At 36.8% G+C, this 26,300-nt stretch overlaps 1 protein-coding gene across 2 annotated transcripts; it reads right to left on the bottom strand.

Moving 5' to 3' along the window:
• Positions 1-583: 583 nt before the first annotated feature.
• LOC106055924 (uncharacterized) lies at positions 584-22,769 on the bottom strand. 2 transcript variants are annotated; one of them, XM_056023137.1, is made up of 9 exons: positions 22,039-22,769; positions 16,404-16,515; positions 13,890-14,022; positions 11,480-11,641; positions 10,523-10,798; positions 8,425-8,666; positions 6,894-7,086; positions 3,025-6,219; positions 584-1,399 (listed from the first exon to the last, which is right to left on the bottom strand). In XM_056023137.1, the coding sequence occupies exons 1-9, from the start codon at positions 22,304-22,306 to the stop codon at positions 1,298-1,300; spliced, it is 4,683 nt and encodes a 1,560-aa protein (XP_055879112.1). In that variant the 5' UTR covers positions 22,307-22,769; the 3' UTR covers positions 584-1,297. The 2 variants fall into 2 exon arrangements, with proteins under 2 accessions (XP_055879112.1, XP_055879113.1); XM_056023138.1 differs by having other exon boundaries at positions 3,025-6,216.
• Positions 22,770-26,300: the final 3,531 nt, after the last annotated feature.

Raw genomic sequence — 26,300 nt, 5'->3', positions numbered from 1 at the left:
ATGCTAACACCATACAGACAATAGTTGATAATTATATTGCCTAAGTGTTATGTATTTCATATGCGAACAGTGTCAGTCTTGTATGTCTAGGAATGTAATAGGAATGTAATTTACATTCTCTACTCTAAATGGAACTTATTATTTCATGACACAATGACCCAACACAGAAATATTGTGACATTTGATGTCTTTCGTGGAGAAAACAACATAATGATGAGCTGACACCATAGAGACATAACTCTCAATCTTTATAAATGTAAATCTTATTATCTGCAATTTCGGGTATATACTTTTCTATATGTATTTCAAAGAGAGATAACTCTTGTTTAAATCATGACTTACGACTTTTTAGTTCTTTTTTTTTTTTGTGTCCTTTATGTTTATGTCTGTATCGATGTGCTAGAGCTGCATCCTATCCAATCAGCAACACATATGATATGGGATGGAATGTGAGCTTCATTTTTCTATCTTTCTAATAAGGAGAGTCATTGAAAGGCGAACTCTACATGAAACCACATTTGTGTTTTATTGTGGTTTGCATGATATAATTATGTTATGTCCGCAGGACATGTACACATCACTAACATCGCTCCACAAAAGGCGTTTGAAAGTGAGACAGAGCCAGACTTGAGTATACTGTTTTCATCTACTGAAATTTAAACGAGACGTCTCATTGCCTCACAGCGTTCAGTACTGGTACTATCCTATATAGATCTACTTCCAAGAGCTGGTCTCCATGCTTGGTGCAAAGAGGTTACGTCCGCGTGCGTTGGGTTGAGAAATTCTTGTGGATCCTTTTCCCCGAGACAACTCGTCCTGTGCTGTCTTTAGAAAGGTATTTCTTCCCCTGAGAGCAGCGGAAGTCAAACAGGAAGTGGCTATTTCTGCCAATGACAACAAAGTGTTGATCTCTACCATTGTCTACTTAGCTGAAGTGTCTCACCAAGTGTGCATTGACCATGACTGACCTAGATTCTTAACTTAGAACGCATTTCTTGCTTTCTCTCTCTCATCTATCCCTTGACTTTTATCGTTGGGTTGCTGTGTCTGTAAGTTCGAGTAACCAAATCCCTCCACTTTTTCCCGGTCAGCAGCTGTTCTTAACAGGATATCAAGAGAGAGTGGCTGGTCCATTCTTTTGTATGTTATCCAGCCAACTTTCGGGAAGCGAGACTTCAGTAAACAGAAAGTACGGCAAGTTACAAGGTCATCACCACGCCTGCTGATGGCGTGCAAGGGCACTTTCAACATTTGTCAGCTGATTAGCAGTCTTGTAGTGTGTATCATGCCCTTGGCTTCACAATTCTGTCTCTGTTATAGGATCCGTGAGCTGTCCCACAAGAGTTGTCGTTGTAGGCGGAGCCTCGTTCAACCAGCACACGCGCATCAAATCCAATATCTGAAAAAGAAATATATATATATATATATATATAATCATTTTGACATCACAATGTTATAGTACAAACCATGCGTGAAGCCGAAAGAGGTGGGGGGGGGGGGGTTCGAAATTTTCTGACTGTTGTTTTTCTTTATTTCTTTTCACTGGAGGGGAGATTCTAATGTTAAACCCTCACTTTTACCAGCCATGCCAACAAATGTGGTGGGGGGGGGGGTGAGGTTTAAAAAAAACACCTTTTCAATAAAAACAAAACACAGAAAGAATAAAGTAAACTGCAGTCATCAATTGAATTCAATTCCATGAGCGTGACCATGGGTGGTTTGAGTTTAATAAATAAGAAAAAAGTAAAGCAAACTACAGTCTTCTAATTCCTTAAGAGTAGACCTATTTTATATCATATACGTAAAGGCCTATCCGTATTCAGGACACATTAACTCTAGATCGCAACCGATCATACAAAGCTATGGGCAGTGAAAGTACATGGATCTCAGCTCAGGAAGAAAAACGTACAATCCGAAAAACGGCCAGCTCCTCTACCACCGAAGCAAAAGCCACCTTAACCTGCGCTATCTGTGGACGGGAGTGTCTCTCCAAAATAGGGCTCCACAGCCACATGAGGAAGTGTGCTCTGAGATGAACCATAGTCGTTCTACGACTGAAGGAGGCCAATGAACAACAATAGAACAACACAAGCCCACCATCAAACATAGCTGGATTCGAATGCATCTAATTCAAAAGATTTCAAAATAATGATTGTCGATTGGCCAAAGTAAAAAAAAAAGTGACCTGAAAAAAATTAATTCCTACTTAAATTTGAAATATAATATTAAACGTTTAGGCTTACCTTTCATGGAGGTGGTCATGTGCGGAAGGGGTATTACTGATACTAAGTAATAAGAAAATTACAATGTAATTGTTAATTCCCCTGAGTCCCATAACCCATATAACATAGTTTAAAAATAATAATAATAAGGCTTTTCTTCGAGTCCGAAGATTAATGAGGAATACAGTATTTCCCGTGGCTGCGCAGCCCCAGCTGTGACCTGCATATTTTGCCACATCCAGGGCAAGCATAACCATTGTCCACAGGTGGTCGATTTAGATTTTCTTTTCGTCGTCTGCGTTTGTCCTCGGCAGCAGATTTTCTTTTGGTCTCAAATGTGTATCCCGCGGCCTTCGTGAGTGACCTCCAGCTGTCTCGTTCCGACGCCGCATGCAACCAGGTGCTCTCTTCTATGTCAGCCAAGGAAAGTTGACGCCTAAGCTGGTAAGCGTTTCCGTGGGGCGCTTCTGATACGTCGACCACCTTTTAGCTCACCAAAAAAGACTGCCTTTGGCATACGTTCGTCTACCATACGGGATACGTGCCCTGCCCAGCGTAGTTGTCGGACCATAAGAAGTCCCTCTATTTAAAAATAATTCTATTATTAATGAAATGATCTTATAAAAATTTTAATAACATGAGTGCTTACGAAGCACGAGCTTATTACGAGCTCGACAGGATAATGAAAAGTTGTCCAAAAAATGTTTCATGTGTGCTTTTTTTTTTTGTTGTTATTATTGCTATGACGAAAATGTAAATTAAAAGTAGAAATAGATAGAAAATGTTAAAAAAAAATATTTACCTGACTTCCTGTTGTACTGACACTTCCGGTATTCTTTAACCTGGTCACCAGCTTGTCAAAAGTCTGATTGTTGGCAGGAAGTAGGTCACTCATCCTGACGATGGAAACCCTTGAACTTATGCTGTGGCAATATCGAATGTGTCTCCCGTCCATGCCTGACAACAAGCCCACCACGTCTTTCGTGTCTTCAACTTCTTCTTGGCTGGGCAGCATTGCTACTTCCTTTATCACTGAGTCGTCCACGTCCTGAGTGCCGCGCAAACCAAAGTTTGATGGCATGTTGAGAGGCGGCCCCTGGTGTGTGAATATTCTGTCAATCATAAGTTCTTTTGGTAATCTAGTTTTAGGCTCAGAGGCAGAGCCGTGTCGTGACAAAACTGCTTGGAGGGCTTTAAGGGAAAGTTCGGAGTCTGGACGATTCAAAAACGCTCTTGATTCATCGGAAAATTTCCCTGTCTCATCGGGTATTTCTTTGATAATATCTTCTAATGACGGAATGGGAGACAACCTCTGGATGTTGGCCTCCTCGTCATTATCTTCTTCACTGTCGTCCTCAAACCCATTGTTTGCAGTGTCAATGTTCAAATGTTCCGCTAGAGGACTTAACAGTGGTGGTCTTCCTGGCGGCTGATCGCCCTGTGATTCGCCAGGGATGACCGATACCCTAAAAGCTACACCTTTTTTCAACAGTTCTCTGTAACGACGAGAAGCAGCACTGCTGGCCTCGCTGGAACTGCTTGTGTAGTGTTCCCTTGTGTGAGCCAGGCGCCTATGGTTTCTCTTTAGTACGTAAGATCCTCGGTGCTGGAACGAGTGGCTTCTGTGTGCAGGGGAGGGATACTGTTCATCCGGGGCCAGAACACACCCTGGTGAATCACACTTGCTTCTTGGCAGTTTTCGCCTGTGCATGTTGACGTCATATGAGGAGAAAGAGTTACTGTTGCTCCACGATTCAGAGTCTTGACTTCCGGTCCAGCTGGAGCTGTTCTTGTTTCTCTGCGAGCTTCCAAGACAGTTGCTGCATGCGCAACTGCATGTAGTGCTTTGAGAGAAAGCTTCAGATGGTCCGGAACACGAGCCTTCATCCACGACCTGCAATGCAGCAGCCGCACATAGACACGACTCTTCACTCGACACTGAGGCGCTGTCGAATCCGCTGTCTATGAGTTTGGCTCCCGGTGGTAGTTTCTTGGATGATATATCCAGCGTGCTGCTGTTGATAATGTCATTCATGTCCGATTCGATTTTCTCCACGCTGGTCTGTTCTCGTACGTAAACACCACCCTGTACAGACGACTCTGTTTCTGTTGAGCCTGCATCCCCTGAGGTAGACGATTGGTCATTGTTTATAGGGGACATGTCGTAGCTGTTGAAACTAGACATTCTTTCAACGTTGGAGGATGTAGTAATTACACTGTCCAGATGTGGTTGCGGAGGCTGTGTCGGGTGTTTAACGGGAGGCTCAGGCGCTGGACGTGACTTTGTTGAACGTTTCTTAGAGACAGACTTTCTTCCATGCGCAGACTGCGTCGATGTCGCTGGAATCTGGGAGGTGTTAATGCTAAGATCAACTTTGGCTTGTGTTGGAATGATGTCTTTGTTTTTATTTGGTGGCATCGTTGCCTGTGAGTTATTAAATAAAGGAGTTTTTGTTTCGTGCTTAATGTTGAGTTTTGATGTGACTGTTTGTTGTGTTTCTTCTAGCTTAGCATATTTCATCTCAATATCTTTGGCTCGTGCACCACGAACTGTAGCGACTGTCTGCAGGTGCGATATAGATGTGACCTCCTTATTGTTCAAAGCTTTTTTGAGAGCTGTTCTAGCTTTTGTTCGTTTTATTGAAGACCTAGGGTTCCAGACCGTTGACGATACCTTCCCAGCACTCGACGGCCTCTCTGTATCCGCTTGATTTGCTAGTGCTGTAGAAGCCGATGCTGGTCTAAGAGAAGACACGCTGATTTCCTGAGCTTGTTTTTCTTGTAGACGTGAATGCTCCAAGTAGTTAGGAAGTTCCGGCAATGTTACAGTGTTCGGCTTCTTAAAGACGATTCCGTAAGGCACTTCGGAAATGTTGGCGCCAAGCTCTCCTCGTCTGACGCGCTCATCATAACTTTCCAAGAGCAGCTGTATTTCTGCGTCTTTTTTAGCTTTGAACAGTTCGTCTAAGAGAGCATCACCGCGCCTGGAGCTTTCAGTCATGCCTGGCAGAGCATCAAGCACTTCTGTTTCCTGGGGCTGAGCCAGTCCGCCTGACCTGTACACTTGTTTCACCCCTTGAAAGTTTGGCTTCTCTAAGGTAGAGATAGATGTACTACCGCCACCACTGCCGTAGCCGGAGCTTGACGCAGCGCTAGATTTCTTGGTTCTGAACTTTGCCGGAATAAATATTTCTCTTCCGTCGTCTGTTTTCGAAGTGATGTAGCCAGCTTGGTTATACGGACCGTTTCTACGCACGTAATGCTGACCGTGGCCAAAGCGATCCTCTTCGATGACCTCAGCATCGTTGGTCACATCACTGTGGTGATGGAACACGGAACTTTTGTCAGCCTCTTTTACCAGCGTTATCCCAGGAGCTCTTTGATCTACTTCCCCTTGTTGCGTGCTATCCCCAGCTGATGGTGATTGGTTAAACATTTCTTGTTCTCTCCAATCAGAGCTCATATCCAGGTCATTAGATCGAGCTTGAAGTTTCCAGTTTTGATCGATACTAAACCCTCTCGAAGAGTCTTCAGCCACCTCGATATGCAGAGAAGCGCTTTCTTTACTTTTCTGTGAATCGTACTTGAAAGTATCAGAACTTTGTTTTGCCACGAAATGGCCGGGTGACAATTTTTCATTAGCCTGGATATGACGTAACTGTGATTTTGATTTGTGAGCAGAGCTGTTAGCCACCAAGAGGGAATCCTGAAAACCACGAGAATGGGAAGCTGCATCAGGATATGGGCGTCCGAAAGATTTGTTGATGGATGGTGAAGCCCATGCTGGGTTTCTGGATTGGTTCGGCTTTTTATATTTCTGTTTGCACTCACAGACTCTCGCTAGCATTTCTATGCCCACCAAGGCGTAAGCTCTGATGTCGGGATACAAGAAGCGTTTCCTGCTGACTGTGCTGTTGTTGGATGATCCAGTCAGGAAAGTTCCGTAAATCTGAGCGTCTTCAAAATCTCCCACAGCGGCCCTCATGACAAGACACTGCTGAGGACAGAAATACACAAATCAAGACAATGATAAGGATAGAAATAACCTACTGTTAATTTAATGATATTTGGTAACAGAGGTCAAAGCTCAAAACAATTTTAAAAATGTTTAGTATATTGTGCTAAGTTAAATGTCTTTTGATTGTTATATCTCTACATATTAGGGGAGGGGAAGTCACCGTTGCATATTAGTGATCGAGGTAGTGAGAGTGAAAAAGCAATCAATATATGTTGCAGCTCTATTGTGTTTTTTTTTAGTTTAAGTGCTTTACATTAAAAAATAGAATAATAATAATAATAATTTCAATTAATAATATCTTTATTATTCTGAAGGCAATTAGTTTTACTAAAGCTCATGATATATTACAAAATATTACAACAAAATTTGTGAATGTCATACCACAGGGTTCACTCCAATATTACAGACCAAAGTTTATATTTACCCCTCCCCTCCCCCAATGCATACCATGAATTTAAAACATTATTTTAATTATCCTTGTGACTAAGAAAGTCTGGTGTTATTAAACTTAAGTGTTCATAAAGTAATGAACTGCATTTATGATTACGTATTTTAAAGCGCCTCGCAAATATACAATCAGTTTAAAATGTGTACAAACTCGATTCTCCTCTGTCTACACTGGCGAAGAACGGGAAAAAACGTACGGCATTTACCTGCACGGAACCTTTCAGATAGACAGCCGCTGACGTCAAGTTTCTGTGTAAGACGTTCTGTCCGTGTAAATAGGACAATCCTTCAGCTATGTCATGCATGATTGTTCTTTGGCACTGATCGGGGAGCGGTGACTCCATCTTTTTTAACAAATCCTGAAGAGTTCCACTTGACGTTAGCTCCAGGCAGGTTAATCTACGAACACAAAATGTAGGTTTAAAACAGTACTCTTACATATATATATATATAACATACGAATATTCACACTTGACTAGAGTAACACCTTTAGTTAAATCACTAAATTTAGAAAGCCTTCAGGACAGAAGACTTAACAAAGTAAAGTAGTAATTAAACATAAAACACTGAACCATAATCTTCAAATGCAAATATGAGGTTCAATAAGATACTCAGAAAGACACAAAAATAAAGGCATATTCCTCATCCCATATGCTAGGACAAATTTGTACAAATAAATACTCCTTCTTCCCTATTAGAGAATGCAATGGGTTGCCTGAGCCAGCCAGGAAAATCAGTGACTTGGCAGAATTTAAGTCATTGGTTAATATGCATGACTGAATGCATGACGCGCAGGACGTAATCATCTTCTTTTTTTGAAGTAACGTCTGTATTATATAAGATAAGAAGATAAGATATATATATAGTATAGATGAAAGTGTTTGTATATTAGTATAAGACACGTTGCTAACAATAGAAGAAAACAGTACCAAAGAAAAACAGAAACCAGGTGAAAACTTCTTCACAATTGTTCATTGGATTTAGAGAAGACTCGCAATCATTAGGCAAGTGATGACTACTTTGAAGGGAATACTGCGCAATGTGGGCGAACCTGAACAGGATTTGACTGATAACTGAATTATTTAACATCACCTAGAGTCAAACACATTACCCTCATTAGAAGGTCATCTGGAGTCACACAGATTACACTCATAGAAGGCCACCTGGAGTCACACATTACCCTCAATAGAAGGTCAACTGAAGTCATACAGATTATACTCAATAGAAGGTCACTTGGAGTCACACAGATTACACTCAATAGAAGGTGACCTTGGAGTCCCTAGCTGTATTTAATGAACTCACCTTGAGTCAATGGCTACATTAAATAAATTCCCTTGGAATCACTGGCTACATTTTAAAAACTCCCCTGGAGTCGATAGCTACACCTAATAAAATATTCACCTGGAGTTAGTGGCTACACTAAATGGTAAGTCATCTCAAGTAACTGGCTACAGTAAATAAAAATGACCTGACTATACTTAAATAAAATCCCCAAAGTCGATGGCTACACCCAATAAAAAGCCACCTGGAGTTGATAGCTACACCCAATAAAATGTCACCTGGAGTTGATAGCTACACCCAATAAAATGTCACCTGGAGTTGATAGCTACATCCAATAAAATGTCACCTGGAGTTGATAGCTACACCCAATAAAATGTCACCTGGAGTTGATAGCTACACCCAATAAAATGTCACCTGGAGTTGATAGCTATACCAAAATAAAAAGACTGTAAGTACCTGGAGTCACTGGCCACTATGTTGCCACTAATGAGGGTCATGGTCTCATAGTAAGGGTTAGAGTTGCTGGTCCACAGACACTGAAGGACACTGGCACTGTGAGACTTCCTCAGAAGACCGAGCACCACAATTTCCTGGGCCCAAGCCTTGATATGCTCAGGGCCGTAAACTTTGAGGAGGCCCTGCTTCCAGACCCCTTTTCCTGCAGCCCAGCTTGCTTTTAATCTCACTCTACCTGGGCCCTTAGGAGCATAGTTGCAAAAAAAAAAAAATCAGATATACAATGCAAACATGATCAGCAATATACTCTAATGACGGTTGTTTTAATGATCAAATCTTTTATGTTATGTTGAATCATCAAATCTTTTATGTTATGTTGAATCATCAAATCTTTTATGTCAAATCAAATCTTTTTTGTTATCTTGAATCATCAAATCTTTTATGTTATGTTGAATCATCAAATCTTTTATGTCAAATCAAATCTTTTTTGTTATCTTGAATCATCAAATCTTTTATGTTATGTGGAATCATCAAATCTTTTATGTCAAATCAAATCTTTTTTGTTATCTTGAATCATCAAATCTTTTATGTTATGTTGAATCATCAAATCTTTTATGTTATGTGGAATCATCAAATCTTTTATGTTATTAATCATCAATTTTTTAAATTTTATATTTAATCATCAACGAGACGATTCAAATGATAAAAGCCAATCCTAAAGTGCACGTATGCAGACATTTATGTTTAGGTCTGGTTGATCCACATCCACATACCCATCCATCCTTCCTCGTCCTTTTATCCACCTAGTAACATATCAATCCAGCCATGCATACTATACAACGTTTCATCCATCCATCCATCCATCCATCCATCCATCTATCCATCACTCATCTACACACGTAGATCATGCTCGTTAACGACCATCCATCACATCACATCACAGTCATCCACTCATCAGTCAAGAAAAACTTTGGACCTGTAAACTGACCATGTACTTTTTACTTTACATTTTGTCTTTCTGTTCCCTAACGTAAACACTGGTATACCCAATACTTGCTTGGACACAATTCATATAATGCTATCTATTAACACTTGATTTCTTATCTTATTTTATATCTATAGATATACATTTAACGATTTTTTGTTTCAAGTAATATTTCCCTGTTCACACAATTATAGATGCCACTCTATGAGGTCAAATCAGATATTTATTGGTGTATCTTGTGTACAGAATGTAGAAAGTGTTAAAAAGCTATGTAGTTTTAAAGGTATAGGATAATTTTTAAGTACTTTTTTAACACTGCAGATTCAGATGTTCAATTATTCAGAACATCCAATAACATCAACAAGGTGGGTAGGCAGACGTAGGAGATGTACGCTCTCTGACAGTGGCGCAAGTGGCGCGCCTAAAAACGTGTATATAAACAGATAAGCAGCTATCTAATTAGTAGTAATACAAGAGGGTTGGTATGAGGTCACCGCTACTCTTAAGTTGGCAACAATTATCTTTCCATTTCGCATCCTTGACATTGCTAATTTTGTCTACTTAACTCAAAACCTCTCCCAATTGTCTTTTTTTATTTCCCTTTTTCTTAGGTTTTCCTTCACATTCTATTACATTGTACCCACATTTCTCTGTATCGCTGTCTCGCTCTCTCTTCTTTTTCTGTGTACTTTTTTTTTTAAGAAAGTATACCGGACCTCGAAAATTTAAATTTTAAACAGATAGTATGTTACTAAGATTAACATTTATGATTCAATTCTCTAATATTATCCTGTCTATAAGCTTTCCAAAATACACATCCAGACTGACCTTTGTTTTCAGTGGCCTAGCTAGGGTGGGGTCATGAGGGGGGAAAATTGGAAAATCCCCCCGGGCCCCCACTTGAAAGGGGGGGGGTTCCAAACGAGTGTTTTTTAAATTAAATATTAAATATTGCGCAATAATCTGGGACCCCAAAGAGGTCAAGCCCCCGGGCCCCCAAATAATGAAAAATTCATAGCTACGCCCCTGTCTCTTTTTATCAGCTGTCTCTAATACACATCCAGACTAACCTCTGTTTTTCATCAGCTGTCCCTTATACACATTCAGACTAACCTCTGTTTTAATCAGCTCCAGTTGCTTCAGTCTATGATGAGGTTCTTTCTTCTGTCCTGTTTGGTCGCAGCACAGGCTACTCCACATGGTCAGCTGCACAATGGACATGATGACGTGCACGATGACCAGAAAGAGGACGGTCAAAAGGGCCACCCACTGCGGTGTGCTGACCAGCCCCTTGTTGCTGTAGACCACCACGGTCAGCAAGAAGACCAACAAAACGACCATGGCCAACTCCACCAATGTAAACTTGTGTAACGTACGCCCCTGCTCCAGCTGCAGAAGAGGAAAAAGTTACAGCAGTTGTGATTGGTTGAAACTTATGATAGTTATTTATAATAAAAGAAGACACACTTTGTACATTTAATAGTTCGTCATCCCTTACGTCCTGAGATAAATATTAATGAAAGAATTAACAATAGTATTAATGAGAGTAATAATGAAGTTGAAGGGACGTGAGTGGTATTTGCTTCCAAACTGAGGGGTCCAGGGTTCGAATCTCAGTGAAGACTGGGAATTTGAATTTCGGGATTTATTTTTTTTAGGATGCTTCTAGTCTGCCCAACTGTAATGGGAACCTGACATTAGTTGGGGGAAAGTAAAAGTGGTTGTTGTGCTGACCACATGGTATCCTCGTTAGCCATCCACAATAGAAACAGATGACCTTTACATTAACTTCCCAATAGATCTTCAATGTCTGTAAATGGTATTTTAACTTTTTGTTTCACTTTTTTAATAATAACAATAATAATAGCAATAATGAAAATAATAATATAATAATAATAAATCTCGTGGTTACAATAAAAATAGAATGTTAAAGAAAGACATTTATTCTTTTGTAATTTTATCAGCGTCAAAACCAAGAAACAGTAAAGTTTGTATTTCTGTTTTTCTTAGTTCGAAGACTTCCTCGAACTGTTCAGCTTGACACATGACCTAAAACTGACAAAGTCTGACCTTCTGCAGCTGCCAGAGACTTGGCGATGAAGCGTGGACTCTGGTGCCAGGCCCGGCCCAGAAACGAACCGCTACTACGACACACAGGATGAAGGAGGTGGCCAGTATGACCCACATGATGAAAAATAAGATGGCGCCGAACGTTGCTCCCTTGCCGCCTTCCTAAATGTGAAAGAGGAAACAATAATTCTAGTGGAACTGTGAGAACAAGAAGAACGCGAACTAAAATATTTGACTATTATATTGAATGAGATTCTTTAGCTTTTGGTCTTTTTACATTTCAATGAGATTCTTTAGCTTTTTGATCTTTTTACATTTCAATGAGATTCTTTAGCTTTTTGGTCTATTTACATTTCAATGAGATTCTTTAGCTTTTTGATCTTTTTACATTTCAATGAGATTCTTTAGCTTTTTGGTCTATTTACATTTCAATGAGATTCTTTAGCTTTTTGATCTTTTTACATTTCAATGAGATTCTTTAGCTTTTTGGTCTATTTACATTTCAATGAGATTCTTTAGCTTTTTGATCTTTTTACATTTCAATGAGATTCTTTAGCTTTTTGATCTTTTTACATTTCAATGAGATTCTTTAGCTTTTTGATCTTTTTACATTTCAATGAGATTCTTTAGCTTTTTGGTCTTTTTACATTTCAATGAGATTCTTTAGCTTTTTGATCTTTTTACATTTCAATGAGATTCTTTAGCTTTTTGATCTATTTACATTTCAATGAGATTCTTTAGCTTTTTGATCTATTTACATTTCAATGAGATTCTTTAGCTTTTTGATCTTTTTACATTTCAATGAGATTCTTTAGCTTTTTGATCTTTTTACATTTCAATGAGATTCTTTAGCTTTTTGGTCTTTTTACATTTCAATGAGATTCTTTAGCTTTTTGATCTTTTTACATTTCAATGAGATTCTTTAGCTTTTTGATCTATTTACATTTCAATGAGATTCTTTAGCTTTTTGATCTATTTACATTTCAATGAGATTCTTTAGCTTTTTGATCTTTTTACATTTCAATGAGATTCTTTAGCTTTTTGATCTATTTACATTTCAATGAGATTCTTTAGCTTTTTGATCTTTTTACATTTCAATGAGATTCTTTAGCTTTTTGATCTATTTACATTTCAATGAGATTCTTTAGCTTTTTGATCTATTTACGTTTATTACATTCTTGGATCAAGTTGAAACTATAAACAATTATACATCTTGTCCCATACAAAACATGAATCAATTAAATAATTACTGAAATAGTAAACTAATTATTGGTAATAAATTATTTCGTTTGGTATCAACTAAAGGAAATAACTTCTACATTATTGAAAGATACAATTGTAAGTGCGGAGCTCTTCCCCTTGGATAACCTTTGTTGTTGTTTTTTTAATTTGCGTTTTTATTTATTTTGCTTGTTATTACTATCGTTATAGATATCAGAAAATATTTATAAAATAGGTGTCTCTGTTATCGATGTCTTTATGAAGACAATACCATTTTTTTTTCAGACTATAAAAATTTCTCGGTTTTCTTAGAGAATGGAAATAAACCTTGTTGTCTTCATTTTTCTGTAGAGTATAAACAAAAAATGTTTCGTTTTTCCTTAAGAATGTCTTGGTTGTTTTTTAAGTATGGAAATAAATGTCTTGGGTTTTCTCTGAACATTTCATATTCACTTTTTGTGTCTGAATTTTAACGCTTTCTAAATAGTCTGTACACCGGATGTACCTAAATGCTTGTCTACATGTAGGAAAATCTCCAACAGACCAAAGTGAATGTTTGCCCCGCGCCTCGAAACCTCACTTCTTTTCTTTACAAAGCTGATTTCAACTTACTGTATCTGTCGTCTGGTAAAAAGTTTGTACACATTATTTCTCACACACCTAATCTCGGATTAAGCTGAAATTTTGCACACTCATTTCATTTAGCTGACAACGCAAGAATCAATTAAAAAATAAACCAATTAGTTAGTTAACTATTGGTAATTAATTATTTGTGTTTGGTATCTTGAACAAGGGAAAGAAATCGTACTTCACACATGTGATGGTATAAGTTGAATGAGTCCCCTTGAGGAATCTCGAGACCTTAGTGAACATTTTTTATACATTTAAAAAAAAAAAGATCATGTAAACATTCACCAAGATACCCCTTCCCTCCCCCTTTCACAACTGGTCATCTGTACATGGCTGATCCAAACTAACTGATACAATTACATTAACTCTTTCCTCTCCGTAATTATTTACCACATTCTGATGGACTCAACGCTGGTATCGTCAGTTAGGAGGGAAAGAGTTAAATATCAGCTATATTTTTGTTTAAAGTATTTGTTATGTTTTTCTTGCTTGTTAGGGCTTCTGTCCAACAAAAGTGTTATTGTTAGTTTTATTCCTAGAGGACTATCGCATAAGTTACCTGCCGCACTGGGAAACATGCAAGTGGATAGGGCGTTGACTGGTCGAAGTAGTCAATGGGTAGAACAGGCAGGGCAGACAGAATCAGAATCACCACTTTCTGAGGGAGTACCATGGCCAGATAGACTCCCCATCTGCAAGACACGCAACAATTTTATCATTACATTTTATAAATAAATTATGGCAATTATATAGCGTTACTTTCATGCTTATAGTATGCTCAGAGCGCTTTGGTCCAATCTCAGTTGTGGACCAGTTGGGAGGGGGGTACCTAGGAGAATGCTTTTCCGTGCTCCCTTGAGGCGCTCAGTAAATTCGATGTAAATATATAAATTCTGTTATTCAAACAGCTAAAGAGTTCTCTATGTCGTTGTACTACGAAAATAAAAAAAACCGAAAGGTCATTTCTTCAAAGGAAGATAACTGTTGGAAAAGATATAATCTATTTTTAAATGTAGAAAATGATCGTTCTTTTTGCTAATAATATTTTAAAACATATAAAATGTTTTAGTTCATATAAAGTTTACGAAGAACTGAATTAACAATTGTAGATTTATGTTACAGAAACTAATTTAATTCAAAGTACATATAAATAACTTCGAATTTCGGTAACATTGGTTGTAATATGGCACTTGCATAGAACATTGGCTTTTCATACCAAAAGTTTAGAGTTCAATCCTCAGTAACGGATTTTTTCTTACAAAAAGTTTTTTTATGTTTATTTTTAATTAATAAATAACTAAACATGTCTAGCAGAAAGATGATTACGTCCTACGCGTTTTGCTAGGTCAATCTAGTCATGCATGCTAATCAATGACTTATATTCTGCCAAGAAATGTTGAAGGTAGTGAGGTGATGTAGGTACTGAAATGTTGAAGGTAGTGAAGTGATGTAGGTAGTGCAATGATGTAGGTACTGAAATGTTGTAGGTAGTGAAGTGATGTAGGTAGTGAAATGATGTAGGTACTGAAATGTTATAGGTACTGAAATGTTGAAGGTAGTGAAGTGATGTAGGTAGTGCAATGATGTAGGTACTGAAATGTTGTAGGTAGTGAAGTGATGTAGGTAGTGAAATGTTGTAGGTAGTGAAGTGATGTAGGTAGTGAAATGTTGTAGGTAGTGAAATGAAGTAGGTAGTGAAATGATGTAGGTACTGAAATGTTGTAGGTAGTGAAATGTTGTAGGTAGTGAAGTGATGTAGATAGTGAAATGTTGTAGGTTTTGAAATATTGTAGGTACTGAAATGTTGTAGGTAGTGGAATGATGTAGGTACTGAAAGGATGTAGGTACTGAAATGTTGTAGGTAGTGAAATGTTGTAGGTAGTGAAGTGATGTAAGTAGTGAAATGTTGTAGGTAGTGAAATGAAGTAGGTAGTGAAATGATGTAGGTACTGAAATGTTGTAGGTAGTGGAATGATGTAGGTACTGAAATGATGTAGGTAGTGGAATGATGTAGGTACTGAAATGATGTAGGTACTGAAATGTTGTAGGTAGTGAAATGTTGTAGGTAGTGAAATGTTGTAGGTAGTGAAGTGATGTAAGTAGTGAGATGATGTAGGTAGTGAGATGATGTAGGTAGTGAGATGATGTAGGTAGTGAGATGATGTAGGTAGTGAAATGATGTAGGTAGTGATATGATGTAGGTAGTGAGATGATGTAGGTAGTGAGATGATGTAGGTATTGAAATGATGTAGGTAGTGAAGTGATGTAGGTAGTGAAATGATGAAGGTAGTGAGATAATGTAGGTAGTGAGAAGATGTAGGTACTGAAATGATGTAGGTAGTGAAATGATGTAGGTACTGAAATGATGTAGGTAGTGGAATGATGTAGGTACTGAAATGATGTAGGTACTGAAATGTTGTAGGTAGTGAAATGTTGTAGGTAGTGAAATGTTGTAGGTAGTGAGATGATGTAGGTAGTGAGATGATGTAGGTAGTGAGATGATGTAGGTAGTGATATGATGTAGGTAGTAGGATGATATAGGTACTGAAATGTTGTAGGTAGTGAAATGGTGTATGTATTGAAATCATGTAAGTAGTGAGATGATGTAGGTAGTGACATGATATAGGTAGTGAAATGATGTAGGTATTGAAATGATGTAGGTAGTGAAGTGATGTAGGTAGTGAAATGATGAAGGTAGTGAGATAATGTAGGTAGTGAGATGATGTAGGTAGTGAAATGATGTATGTAGTGAGATGATGTAGGTAGTGAAGTGATGTAGGTACTGAGATGATGTAGGTAGTGACATGATGTAGGTAGTGAAATGATGTAGGTATTGAAATAATGTAGGTAGTGAAATGATGTAGGTAGTGAAATGATGTAGGTAGTAAAATGATGTTGGTAGTGAAGTGATGTAGGTAGTGAAATGATGTAGGTAGTGAAGTGTTGTATGTAGTGAAATGATGTAGGTAGTGAAATGATGTAGGTAGTGAAGTGATGTAGGTAGTGAAATATGAAAGCTTTCATTGTGCTTGTACAATGTACTTTGACTACTAATGAACAATTATACAATTACCTAAAGGTTGATAGGTGAGACATCTTAGAAGGATTCTGGATCAGAAGAATTGTTATACCCATAAAGCTCAAGGATGACGCGAGGTCAAGGACGCCAAACACAATAAAAAACCCTGCAAAACAAAATAAAGAAAACATTTTCTTTCGTTTCAAGTGTATGTGTGTGTGTTTATGTGATAAGGAAACAATCAAATGCCATGAAGGAACACTATGTAAAAAACCAATAAGGCTATCAGCCAATACTTGAAAAAGTCGATAGAGTGAGCTAAGCCTGCACAAAGACTTCAATAATAGCCTAATAATGAAAGCATTTTTATAACAACATTGAGAACAAAACAAAAAAACTGCCAATTTGTCTTTTTTTGTTATGTCCTAAGATAGTAGCAAATAAAGACGTCGACAACAACAATTGCAGTTTAACTGAATAGGAAAGACAAAAAGGACTTAAGGCTTAAATATATAAATAAAAAACCACTTCGACTAGATCATGGCATTGACATTTAACGTACTCAGACATTAAAACACAAGATTGTGAGAATGTAAACACACAGATATTGTATTGAAAATGATTTAATTGCTTCACAAAAAGCCACAAATAGAAAAAAAACAACACAAGATTAATAAGAGAGTTTGTGTTATCATACAAACTCAGATGCGGCCCCGTTCAGATCTATCATGAACATTAAATATTCAAGCACGTTTTGATTGTCTTGAGTACTCCAAAAAATACAATTTTAAAGAATTATTTAGCGTTATTTTTCACTTGAATGGAGACTTATTTCTGACTTCAATTTCTTTATTTCTTTATTTATTTTTGCCCCAAAAGATAACTATCTTTTCAATAACTTTTCTTGTTTTTCGATCTAAATGTGACAGACAGACGACACAAAACTAATAGCGGCTTTTATCTCATGTAACAGCAAGTAAAATAAAGTAAATTTTTTTTTCAGACCTAGCGATCTATGGGGCAGATGATGTTAAGGTCATCTGTTTCTGTGGCCAACGGTTAACGAGCAGGCTGTCATGTGGCCAACACAACGACCAACCAACTTTACTTTTCTCAACTAATGTCAGGTACCCATTAGAGTTGGGTGGACTCAGGGGCGCCCTAAAAATTCCGAAACTCAAAATCCCAGTTTTCACCGAGATTCGAACTCAGGACATCAGGTTCGGAAGCTGAGCGCTTTACCACTCAGCCACCGCGCCCCCTTTTCATCTCATGGCGGCCGCTAAAGAAATACATTTTGTTACGTCTCTCTCCTACTATCCAGGCTCTCTTTAAACTGCACCACACGACACAACGAACTCAGGGCTCCAAAGTATCAGTCAGTTTAATTCCAAATACATCGCAATTGACAACAACATTAACACTGTCTTTACAAAAACCTAGTCTCTGCTCTGCCTGACTTCACATACCGTGCTGGTTCTCGCCTCATACTGGTCACATAGCGAGGTAACGTGAAGTGATTCTGACACACTCTCTCTTATATAGTGTCTCTACTGGCTTCGAACCTTCTTGAACACTCCAGTTGATCACTTTCGCCGTGACTTGCGTGCGTAACTGGCATGTACTGTCACTGGTCACGGTTGACCGCTCGTCCTGCGTTGGACTGTGGCGTTTTGGGTAGGCTAAAAACACACAGCAGTACCCCCATCTGTGTCACCACCAGATTTACAATAATATTATTTGAGACTTTTTGGGGACTAACGCTGCACGCCACTGCATGAACTTCTATGTAATTAATTATCGGCGCTACATGACTTTTTAACTTATTTGTTGATTTAGATATAGATACAGGACAGTTTATAATTCTATAGAAATTTTTTAGGTCTTAATTTTTTGTTTTTCTATTTCAGTTGGGGCTACCCTATTCTCTTCCTCTAGGGCCTTCAATTACATAAGGCCGGTCCTGATTGTCGATGGTAACACATGAATTAAAAAAATAATTAACCAATTATTGAAAAGGGGAAATACATTTTGCAGTATAGAGAGATATCACTTTTAAAAAAAATATTGTTTATAATTTATTGTATTTTTTCAAATTTCGTTTTTGGAAAATGAAAATCAGTTACGGCCTAACCAGTTGTCACATAGGATTCTTTAAATGAAAGTTTGGCTTAAATACCCGTATACATTGCATTGCCGGTCACGTGACGTATTGTATATATCTTGACATTTTAAAACACATTTTTTAAAATTGTATAAATAATGATCACGTGCTCAATAATTCAATCCCATCAGTCATCATTTTATTCTCATGTGAACTTTAGTGAATCAATAGCATCAAGAGGCTCATTATAACCAGACTTGAACTCAGGACTAACGGTAACAGGAAGGTGCAATAATAAAAGAAACATCTACAGGGGATATTGATGATGGCGAGTCACGAAATCAGCCGTGGTGAATGTGCTAGCTGCCCAGTACATTTTTTTTTATAAAGCGAAACCAGGGAACAAAAGAATTAATAAACAGTCTAGACATGAAGCTCAAAGATGCAGAAATAAAAGGAATACAAACTTCAGTTCATGCTTTTGAGTTTTTCGACGGTCAAATTAACCTTTAGCAGTGTGGGGTCGGCGTGATCCATAAGGGACGTAACCCAGTAAACTGGTAACGTGGCGCAGACGGGTAGTGTTAAGTAATAGTAGTGCCTGACTCTGACAGTAGTTTGGTGATGATCAAATTACTTCAATCAGTCCTTGTTCATTGTATCTCGATTAAACTAGCGATACTCATATGTCACCTGATCAACCTATTGCATGATTAGACACATGATATTCGTACAATGATATGTAGATAGATTATTTCGTTACCTAGTATAAGGAAGTGCCTGACAATAGTATACTGTAAAGAAAAACTATATTAGGAAAGTACATGCACATTGTTTCGCATTTTATCTGTCATTCATTATTATTTTCTTTTTTTCTTTTTATATTATTGAAAAATGTCACAAGTTGATATTTACTAATACTCGTATAGATAATTTAAACATCTTCCGTAATTACATTTCATAAAAAAGTAATAAAAAATAATCAATTAGTTAATTAACTGTTGATAATTAATTATTTTGTTTAGTATCTCGAACAAGGGAAAGAATTATTACTTGACTGACAAAGTGTTATAAGTTAATTAGTTCCCTTAAGACTTTGTAAAGAGAAAAGTTAAGAATTTAGGTCGTTCACCTTTTATTTTCTTAAATCCATTTAAAAAGCGATCACCCAGATACCTCCTCTTTCCTCCCCCCCCCTCCTTTTAATCATTTGGTCCAGACAAGTGATCATAGCGTACTGAGAAAGCTAAAAGCATGAAATTGCGCTAAACAAAAACAATTGTTAAAAATATTTCTAATCGCTCAGATTTATTGTTGTTAGTCTAGAGATCTATCAGACACTTACAAATTTAATAACATAACTAACCCAAACTAATTGATACAATTTTGCATCATATAAACTTTGTAATTTTTTAAAGCATTTTTAATTGTCTTCCTTGTTTGTTATCGTTATAACAATTTAAAAAAATAGTTTTATAATTTCACAGAAATATCTATCTATCTATCTATCTGTCTATCTATCTATCTATCTATCTATCTATCTATCTGTCTATCTATCTGTCTATCTATCTATCTATCTATCTATCTATCTATCTGTCTATCTATCTATCTATCTATCTATCTATCTATCTATCTATCTATCTATCTATCTATCTATTTATCTATCTATCTATCTATCTATCTATCTATCTATTTATCTTTCTATCTATCAATCAGTCTATCTATCTATCTATCTATCTATCTATCTATCTATCTATCTATCTATCTATCTATCTATCTATCTATAATTAAATGATTAGTCCAGACACACTGTGAACCTTATCTTCATCAACATCACTTCAATGAATACTATGAATATTCATTATGTAATAACAATGTCTCATTATGTAATAATAATGTCTCATTATATAATAACAATGTCTCATTATGTAATAGCAATGTCTCATTATGTAATAACAATGTCTCATTATGTAATAACAATGTCTCATTATGTAATAACAATGCCTCATTATGTAGTAACAATGTCTCATTATGTAATAACAATGTCTCATTATGTAATAACAATGTCTCATTATGTAATAACAATGTCTCATTATGTAATAACAATGTCTCATTATGTAATAACAATGTCTCATTATGTAATAACAATGTCTCATTATGTAGTAACAATGTCTCATTATGTAGTAACAATGTCTCATTATGTAATAACAATGTCTCATTATGTAATAACAATGTCTCATTATGTAATAACAATGTCTCATTATGTAATAACAATGTCTCATTATGTAATAACAATGTCTCATTATGTAATAACAATGTCTCATTATGTAATAACAATGTCTCATTATGTAATAACAATGTCTCATTATGTAATAACAATGTCTCATTATGTAATAACAATGTCCGCCGATCAAACAATACAATCACGTAGGCAACACTTTCGCCCACCCCACCCCCTCCATACACACCTATTATGTATCGAGGGAGGTAAGATTGGGGTTGGGGTGGTTGATAGTTTGTATTTCATAGCAGCTGCAATCGGTGCAGAAAATATTGAAACCTACCTTTTTTTTAAACAAAGTTGATATCAATTCTTTATTTTACACCAATTTTGGGATAAAGAAAATAACATGCGTTTCCTACTACTAACATCAACAAATGAGAAAACTGCTGGTTAGGATCACAGTGAGACCCCACGATGAACTTCTGGTCATTGTCAAAAGAGAGCAAGCTCAAACTGTACGGCCATAGATCCACAAGGCTCGCAAAGACTTTTTCTGAAGGGCACCAGGGAGAACCGGAGGAGGACAATATCAAGAAACAGACGGACCTGTCAGAGAAGGAGATTTGCTTTCTAACAATTGACATTAATATAGAGAGATGGTCAACACTTCCTGTACCCTGCCCCAACGGTCCAACAGACTAAGGGACAGGTAAAGATGAAGTTTGAGTAGAAATAAAAGACACTAAGAAATGTAAAGCACCAAAGATTAAATTGAATACAATGGGCGACATCACTTTGTCTCAAAACCTGAAGTCTTTTTTTTAAACTGTTGGCCTCTTTGAGTCGTAGAACGACTTTGGTTCATCTCGTAAAACGACTATGGTTCATCTCGTAAAACAACTATGGTTCATCTCGTAAAACGACTATTGTTCATCTCGTAAAACGACTATGGTTCATCTCGTATAATGACTATGGTTCATCTCGTAAAACGACTATTGTTCATCTCGTAAAACGACTATAGTTTACCTCGTAAAACGACTATGGTTTACCTCGAAGAACACCTTTTCGTGTGAATGTGGATCCCTAGTCTCTAGAGGCATTTCTGTCCTCATATTTTTAAAGTTAGGGCTTTGGGAAAACGAGATGAAAGCCTGGGCCTTATTTATGGTCGGAACGATGTCACTCACACAGCAATTCCCTCCTCCTCTCTATTGCAGCTTTCGCATGTTCTGCCTGGAGGTAGCACTGTGTGACGCAAGCTGCCCAAGGGTCACCAGCTCCTGATTTTTCAACTTAATGGATTTTAATTCAATACATTCTAAAGAAAAGACTACAAGAGTAATTTAAACAAATAAACTCACCCCCAGTCCGACAGGTAGCCTGACTAGCACCTCCAATGTAGCACGACGTCAACAGAAGTCCCAAACTCAATGACATAAATGCCACATCCTGGCATATCAGACAACATTTCCAGGCGATAGGAATGATGAATTTCAGCAGCAGCTTGCTGGCCAAGCAAACGATACAGCCTACCAGCCCGACTGCAGAGAAGACTGTCAGAGCCGTCTGTAGGCCTGGTTCTGCTGCAGACGACAGCGTTGGGGTGTCTGTTATGTTAGTTGCTGCCATTTCAACCACTTTAAATCACACACTAATCTAAACGTACATGAATCAGGAGGTATCCAATTTCCAGTCAAGTTTATAGAACTTCTTTCTTTAATACTCAGCAAGATCAGAAACTGTCTGCACTCTCCTTGACTATGTTTGGGAGCAGATCGTGGACAGTAAATATTTGCTTATCCAACATGAAATTCTAGTAACCTATTGATGTTTTATTTTTGGAACTTGCACAAAAAAGATATATGTCAGTGACATAGTTAACGAGAAAGTTAACTTATACCGTGGAAGTCTACACCGTATGCTTATTACTAGGATTTTTTTACTCTAAGTATTGTTTATATTTACTTTAAGTATTGTTTATATTTACTTTAAGTATTGTTTATATTTACGTTAAGTATTGTTTATATTGTTGCTAATTAGATTCTCTTTCTGATGATTCAGACATTGTGCCCAAGTGATCTCCATGATGAACTGTGTAGGCCTAGTAGCAGACGACAAAGAAATTGCAACAAGTATATGGTCTAGGTCTAGATCTAGGCTACCATGTGAGCTGAACAGTACTTTTCTCAAAGGATCAACTGATTTAATTTAACAGGCCCTCTGTTACAATACTCGAGGAGCTACAGCACCAGCCACTGTGTAAGTCTTGGAATGTCTGCTGTCTCAGGCTTCACAAATTACATCATCTGAAATAAATTCAAGCAGTTCTTTGTTAATGTAAATCTATTCTAAAGTCTTAACTATTGTTTCGTTTATTGATTCCATTTGTGTGTGTGTGTGTGTGTGTGTGTGTGTGTGTGTGTGTCAGGGAATACAAATGTTTTGCCTCAGTGGTCTTAAACAGAATAAAATACCAGTTTCATAAAAACATTCTAGTCGGGAAAAAAGTTCAAAAGAACTGTTGAGATCTAGATTATATATCTAGATGTCTTTGGCAGTTCAAACTGCTATTGGACTAATATTAGTTCGATACGAGTAACATATTTTAAAAATATTCTTTAAGGAACAATTTTGTAATGTTCTCTAGAAAACTTTGTATTATTTGTAAAAAAAATAAATTAATAGAGATTATTTTTTGTCAAGGTCCTGAAACACCTTTGCCTCAAACGTCAAACTATGCAAGTGACTGCAGGGTTTGCGTTGCCATGTGACACATAACACTCTTCCTTAATCTGTACACTCCAGGCTATGCATTTTATTGTGTTGATTATAACAGAAACTCTTGTTTTGTGTTCTTACACAAAACATGTAGGCTATTCGTGTCAAACAAGATAGATTTGTTTAACATTACACTACACGAGCCTGTAAACAAAACATAATCTCAGACCTCACCTTTAAGGGACTAAAGATATATAGCCTCTAAGCCTACATAAGTCATCATCTTACACTGACACGAGTAACATGAAAATAAAAGTTTAAAAAAAGACAATGCCTCGTTTATAGAGCTGATGAAGTTTTGTAACGCTAATTACTTTGCTCGAACTAACTAACGACTACCTACTAACCGGACAAAATATCCTGATAAAGCGAATATATATATAAACATAAATATAAAATGATAGACATATAGATCCAGACCTAGAAAAAGTTGCACAAAATCTATTTATTTAACTAACTTTTAATTCATAATAAGAGACATTACCAGAGCATACAAAATTGAATGTCTAGATTATTACATTTCAAACAATTACGGTCAAACTAGAGCCTTCCCTGTGTGGTCAATTAGCTCGAGTTGATGTTCCAATAAGTGTATATAAACTGTTAAATTTCTTGAAAAATCGTTAGCCACATACAAAATTGAATGTCTAGATTATTAAATTTCAAACAATTACGGTCAACCAGAGCCCTCCCTGTGTGGTCAATTAGCTCGAGTTGATGTTCCAATAAGTGTATATAAACTATTAAATTTCTTGAAAAATCGTTAGAGCCGCCTTCGAAATCCGTATGAAGGCAGGTTCCATGTTTTTCCACGATGAGTTAGCAAGATGATAAGAGGAACAGTAAAAAATAGATTTATTCTCCACTTCATTCTGAATATTCTTGAGACTGCATCGAAGTAATTTTAATTGGATAGCCTTCGAAGTTTATAGCCTATAGCTTTTTTTATAGTTTAAAGTCATAATTTATTTCATTAAAGTGATTATAACAAAAATGGTCAAAGGATATGATCAGAGATCTGCATGCTGACCTATTTATTTATTACAATTCTTTATTCAAATAAATTTAAAATATTTACTAATTTCGTGTAGTGCAAGATTTTTGAACTAACTTGATATTGTCATTTAACAGCAGTAACAAAAGTAGATCTTATAGTATACTTAAAACAAAAGTCAATAGAAAATATACAAAATAAGGTCTATAGGACAGAGGATATAAAGATCATCTGTTTCTGTTGCCCACGGTTAACGAGGGTGTCATGTGGCCAGCACAACGACCAACCTTTTCTCTTTCCCCAAATAATGTCAGGTACACATTACAGATGGGTTGACTCAGAGGCGCCCTAAAGATCCCGAAATTTAAACATACCCAGTCTTCACCAGGATTCGAACCAGTCACCTTGCGGATCGGAAGCTAACCTCTTTACCACTCAGCTACCATACTGACATGGATTGAAATAAATAAAATAAAATATACAGGTTTTAAATATCAACATGTTAATTAGTAAAGAAATAAAAAAAAAATTAAAATAAGTAAGTGATCTCACCTAACTGAAAACAACATAACCTGGTATAAGGTCCAATTCGTAGATTCAATATGTTTTTGTTCCCTATTGTTGGATTATGAAGTCATGGAATGTTTCTGTAGGACATACCTGTATTACAAGTATTTACTTACAGCGTATTGACCCGACATGGATTGGCAGCCCCCAGTCAACAAATCTATCGAGATAACTGGGATCGATACAAACTACTTGACTTTATTGATAGGATTGGATTTTTTTTTGTCCATATCAGAGAAAAGAGAGAGAGAGAGAAGGATTAAGTAATAGAGAGAGAGAGAGAGAGAAAGAGAGAGAGGATATATATATATATATATATATATATATATATACACTACATAGATAGATAGATAGATAGATAGATAGATAGATAGATAGATAGATAGATAGATAGATAGATAGATAGATAGATAGATAGATACATACATACATACATACAGACAGACAGACAGACAGACAGACAGACAGACATACACAGACATACACACACACACACATACATACATACATACATACATACATACATACATACATACACACACACATACATACACACATACATACACACACATACATATATACATACATACATTCATACATACATACATACACACATTTACATACATACACACACACACTTACATATATACATTCACACATACATACACACATACATACACACACACACTTACATATATACATACATACATACATACATACACACACATTTACATATATACATACATACATACATACACACACACACTTACATATATATACATACATACATATATAGCGATAGATAGAAGTACACATAGGCAGGGAGGGTGAGAGAAGGAATAGAAATATAAGGAGAGAGAGAACGTGTGGAAAGAAAGTGCATGAGAGGGATCAAATCTACTAGAGAGAGACAGAGAGAGAGAGAGACAGACAGACAGACAGAGACAGAGAGAGAGAGAGAGAGAGAAGGAAAACAAAGAGGGACTTGCTTGGACCAAATTGAACAAAATTTAAATGAACTATTGAGTAGTGACAAGAACACAAGACAGCAACTAAAAGAGCTGCGTATAGATTTGATCTAGAAATAATAAACTTCACGTTGACAGGTGCTGAAAGTTGATATCTGTGCGTTACACCATCAACATTTAGACTACAGTTATTGGCCGTTCAGAACATTGGTTTACACCCGCTACCTTTTTCACAGAAGAATTCGAGGATTAAAGGAAACCAAATGGTCCAGTATCTCAAGGTGTCACCAAAATCTAATTTAAAAATGACCTAGAG

This window comes from Biomphalaria glabrata, chromosome 3 (genome assembly GCF_947242115.1).
Source record: "Biomphalaria glabrata chromosome 3, xgBioGlab47.1, whole genome shotgun sequence".
NCBI lineage: Eukaryota > Metazoa > Mollusca > Gastropoda > Planorbidae > Biomphalaria > Biomphalaria glabrata.
Note: the sequence above shows the minus strand (reverse complement) of the source record. Positions and strands in the feature narration are given on the sequence as shown.

Bases quoted from the DNA above. Each gene is read 5' to 3' on its own strand.
- LOC106055924 (XM_056023137.1), bottom strand. From the start codon at position 22,306: ATGGCAGCAACTAACATAACAGACACCCCAACGCTGTCGTCTGCAGCA. The intron at 10,799-11,479 runs GTCAGACTTTGT...CCTCTTCTGCAG, and splicing joins GTCTCTGGCAGCTGCAGAAG to CTGGAGCAGGGGCGTACGTT. The intron at 6,220-6,893 runs GTAAATGCCGTA...TTCTGTCCTCAG, and splicing joins ATCTGAAAGGTTCCGTGCAG to CAGTGTCTTGTCATGAGGGC.